Raw genomic sequence first — 4,560 nt, 5'->3', positions numbered from 1 at the left:
CTAGGAATAATGCTAAATTTAATAATGTGGTTCCTAATGTGCATCATACTCATACTTTTAGCTTGATTTTTTCGCTTGATTTTTTCTTATATGTTGAAAGGGCTACAATTGTTGTCTACTACTATGAAGAATAATGGTAAAATGCGGGTTTTACTGCAACAATTACCTTTACTTATTATTATTAATACTAAAGTGTTTTCTTTGGTGCCTTGGAGTAAATCGTGCACTTTTCATAAAAATAAACATTAATGGATGATGTAAAAGTACTTGTGCTAGTGTTGGTGGAGTTTGCGGAGAATATTTTGGTTCTATTATAAGCTAGTTTTCGGCTGGTGTTTTTCTTGTCTCCCCCTTGGTTGCTGAGGTTGATGCTTTGGTTTTTGGTCTTCAGGTGGCTCAAAAATGTGGCTTGAAATTTATTATTTTCGAAACAGATTCTTTGATATTATGAAAGTATTGCAGATTGAAAGAGGATCATCATTGGAGTGTTAACATTCAAATGAAGAATTCTTGATTTGTTAAACACTTGGTAATTTATTGGACTCATATCAAGAGAGAGAGAGGAATATGGTTGCTCATTGGATGACTAAGGCTAGATTGAAACTACATGGTGCTCTGGTTTTCAAGTTTATTCGAGATCTTTTGAGACTAGCCTTGAATGATATTTGTTAATTCTATTTTGTTTGTTCTTGTTTTGTTGTTGTTGTTTTGGGTGTATGTGATGTAATTTATTTTTCTGTGGGAAGAGGACCTTTAGATGTTCATTATTTTGCGTGAGTTGTATGTGAGTGTTAGTTAGGTCATTTTCCTTCTTTTGTAATTCTTTTTTTGATGAAATATGTAAAGTGCCGAATAATGCTCTTTTAACCAAAAAAAAAAAAAAAAAAAAAAAAACAAACTTTAAAATCCCTCACCCTAACTTTAACATTCCGCACAAAAATAGGCAAATACGGCCAAAAAATAGTGGGCAAACAATGTCTTCCAAATATGTTAGTTCGATTAGCACTAACCTCACTAACCCTTAATATAGGCTCACCACCTGTCCCCCCTCCCCCACCTAAGCCTTACTTTGGTTAATGCTGCATAAGATGTTCAGGCTTTGATCCTAGCGAGGTCCCACCTATCCTACCTCTTTGGTTTAAACTACCAGCAATGAATTCTCCTAAGTAGATCACAAATGTCGGCAAAGTTTTTCTTCCAATTATTTGGGTCCCTTCTGATTACTGCATCCAAGTCATCCAATGAACAGTCAAAAGAGTTAACAGCAATAAAGCAAACAACAAAGACATTTGTTGCACCAGACTATCAGGATGAAGAGGCAACTGTAGCACTTGTGCAAATATACTCATAATATAATTAAATGGTAACTTGCCTTTCTCCATCTTCCACGCTCCCCTGGTTCCAACAATTGCCTGGGATGGCGGCATCACTGAATCAAAGGATGCTTTGGGAACGATGCCACTTGCCTGATTTATATTTGAATGATAAAGTAGACAATAATGAATTCAATTTGTATCACCACAAAAGTTATGGTGCGATACAAAGAGAAGTGATACTTTAGTAGAGACTAGGAATGAACTCTAAAGAAGATGCATATATTGCGTTAAGAAAAAAGTTTCCCCTTTCTGTTCATTTTCTCATCCATAACTCAAATGAGAAGGTGCATTCTTTCGGATTTTGTGGTTAAGCAAAGGATTTCAATTCATCAGTTCCATAATAATAAACAAAGGACATGTTGAACTGCCCCCAATAGATAGAAACTCTAATAAATTGCACCAGAGTTAGAATGATACTTTAAAAGATAAATAAGCCAAACTAATTGTGGTCATCACAAAGCTTGCAGGGAAGAAAACCACCGCTTTCTATAGACACAAAGAAGTTCATACTTTCAACTCGAAGATCCCTATGATCACATGGTTATGGAACACCAGTTTACTGCAAAGGTTAGAAAACAACAGGAATTAGTGCTTCAGAAATGGAAATAAAAATAAATAGAGTTACTTTAATCAAGGATAAAAGTGTTAATAAATTATTCGATTCATCCCTATCTCTACATTATTTGTTAGCACATGATATTGATTACAGCTGGCACCGAGCAAAACATCATAGTTGAAAAAAATTACATACCAAACAAATAAAAAGTTTAGGTTTCACCCCTCTCAAGGAAATCCATTAGCTCCAATGTTGCAGCCTTCATGACAACTAAAAAATCCGTGTGTGTATAGCGTCCCCTGCCAAACAGAAATATCAATGAAAAAAAGCTCAACCTTTAAGGGTCTGATTTTATTGTTAAAAAAAGTTAAAAAAATTATAATCATACTTCGAATCAAGATCTAACATACAGAAATGATGAATTTATAAAATGTTGTCAGCAACCAATTAGAACAACTAGTGGTACATGTTCTATCAATAAACATGCACCACAAAGTAGAACTTCAAATGATTCAATCTCCAAAATTAATCTAACACCAGCCCAAAATCAACACAATCGAGCTCAAGCCAACCCAAATGCAATTATAAATTTTGATACAGAGTCTGCCATGGCTAAGTGACTTGATTAACACATACTTGATTTGATTCAGATTCCAAAATATTTTCTCATTAGACAAACTCTTAGTCTAATGATCATACACACACAAACATATATAGGTTCATAAGTCCAAATGTGCATAAATACATAAATTCAATTATGTTTACTATAAAAAAATATATATTTATACATTTCAATCCAATCTAGACCATATTACTCCATGATCAACCTGAATCAAGCAATGGAGCATTTGTCGTCTCATTACAGTGATCTGAGCCAAAAGCCAATTTAGAATTTATGGATCTTACCTTAAGTCCTAGTTCACAACCCTACTAGTAAATCAGTGTTGGGGTAGTAATGGCATCATTGCATTATTAATTCAATTATGCCTATAATGTCATTTAATTTCTTTTGAAAATGGAACTCTTGCAGCCACATTATTGCCTATAGTTGAATTTCATTGTCACACATTTTTCTTGGTTAATTTCAATACAGGTAAGAGCAAAGTTGCTCGTAGCATATTTCCTGTTATTTGCTGAGGGGTTTTTGTTCCCAAAATATTCCCATGCATTAAGTTAGCTATGGTATTTCAGTGAGTTCGGTTAAGAATTGGAAATTTTTTGTCCTCAAAATTTCTATGCCTTCTCACATTAGCGGGGTGTTATGCTATGAAAAGTATGGTGATTTCAAGATTGGTGCTTTATCTATATGCTTTCCTCTTATGGTTGTTGTTGTCGAAAGCTATATATAAAAGATGGATCTCTAAAAATGTAACGACCCAGCCTGATAGTTTAGAGTTAACTAAGTTAGAAACTGCGGTCGGATGGTTTTAATATTACAATCTTATTACACATAGTTTTTAGAAAACTCTCAATATATAAAAGAACCACTAATAATCCAAAATGTGCAACATATAAAAATCAATACATACAAAAACTAAATAATCTGTAGACAACATTTCTAACGAACACTAAACAATATAATCATAATATGAAAGCAAATAGTACAAATAAGCTACAACCATAATACGTAGCAACAGTGGTCATCCTCCTGTAATCTAAATCGCGCCTGTCAGACATAATAACCTATGACATTTGCTTGCCAGAAAGAAAACATTAATTTCAACTGCAAGGTTGACTTAATAGATAGCTATAATTGAATATGCATTAAATTATTATGTCAAAGCTATGCATGAATGACAAAAGAAAATGCAATTCATTTCTTTATTAAATTTTAAACTTTCATATTAAATTTATCCCTTCCGATTTCACATTAAATATTTATTATTTTTAACCTTTTTAAAAGTTATAACAGAATTATTGTCATTCCTGAAGGTATACTTAAAAATATACCTGAAAGTACCCTAAAAAATTGTATCCATATGCACCTTAAAAAATGTACACGAAGATACCCTCAAAATTGCACCCGAAGATACACCTTTATTATTTTTTTTAACATGTCTGTCAGTACTATATGGGGGTAATCTTGTACGACTTAAATACTTTTTTGACACTTCAATCAATTAAAATACTTTAAAAATATACTTTAATATGTCCGTCATTTTCCTCCCATTTGTAATACTATTTCAAACTTTCAAAATGTCAGCCGAAAATGAGATTTTTGTTTTAAAATATTTAATAAAGTAAATATTCATCTAACAAAATATTAATTTGTTGCATAAAAAACAATTACTCACATTTTTCTTGATACATCTCTAAAATACTAATCCCTTTATTGTACTAGCACTTTAGCCTCTCTATCAAACTTTAATTCAACTCTCAGATAAATTAAAATCACTAAAATTAATTCATAAAAATTGTTAATATGAAATTACCCTCTTTTATTTAAACTAATTTTATATAATTAGCACATAAAATGTATAAATATATAATAAAATAACGTAGTTAATTAAAATACCTTAATAAAACTCAGTTACACAAAATTCTCTTCGCTTGCACACGTCACCGACTTCTCTTTCCAACACACGCAAGCGCGCGCGCGCCCACACACACACACACACACACAGATAT

General features: G+C 32.3%; 1 protein-coding gene across 1 annotated transcript in view; it reads right to left on the bottom strand.

Annotated features, from left to right (window-relative positions):
* Window positions 1–1,653: 1,653 nt before the first annotated feature.
* Window positions 1,654–4,560, bottom strand: part of LOC110033071 (ATP-dependent DNA helicase Q-like 5) — a 125,641-nt gene continuing 122,734 nt past the window's right edge. Inside the window, exons 20-21 of the mRNA XM_020736932.1 lie at window positions 2,128–2,231; window positions 1,654–1,935 (exon numbers count right to left, since the gene is read on the bottom strand). Of these exons, the coding sequence (XP_020592591.1) occupies window positions 2,144–2,231 (88 nt within the window). The 3' untranslated portion in view covers window positions 1,654–1,935; window positions 2,128–2,143. The remainder of the gene's footprint in view (window positions 1,936–2,127; window positions 2,232–4,560) is intronic.

Source organism: Phalaenopsis equestris, unplaced genomic scaffold (genome assembly GCF_001263595.1).
Source record: "Phalaenopsis equestris unplaced genomic scaffold, ASM126359v1 Scaffold001084, whole genome shotgun sequence".
In the NCBI taxonomy this organism is placed as follows: Eukaryota; Viridiplantae; Streptophyta; class Magnoliopsida; order Asparagales; family Orchidaceae; genus Phalaenopsis; species Phalaenopsis equestris.
The sequence above is the reverse complement of the archived record's forward strand: the minus strand, read 5'-3'. Positions and strand labels throughout refer to the sequence as shown.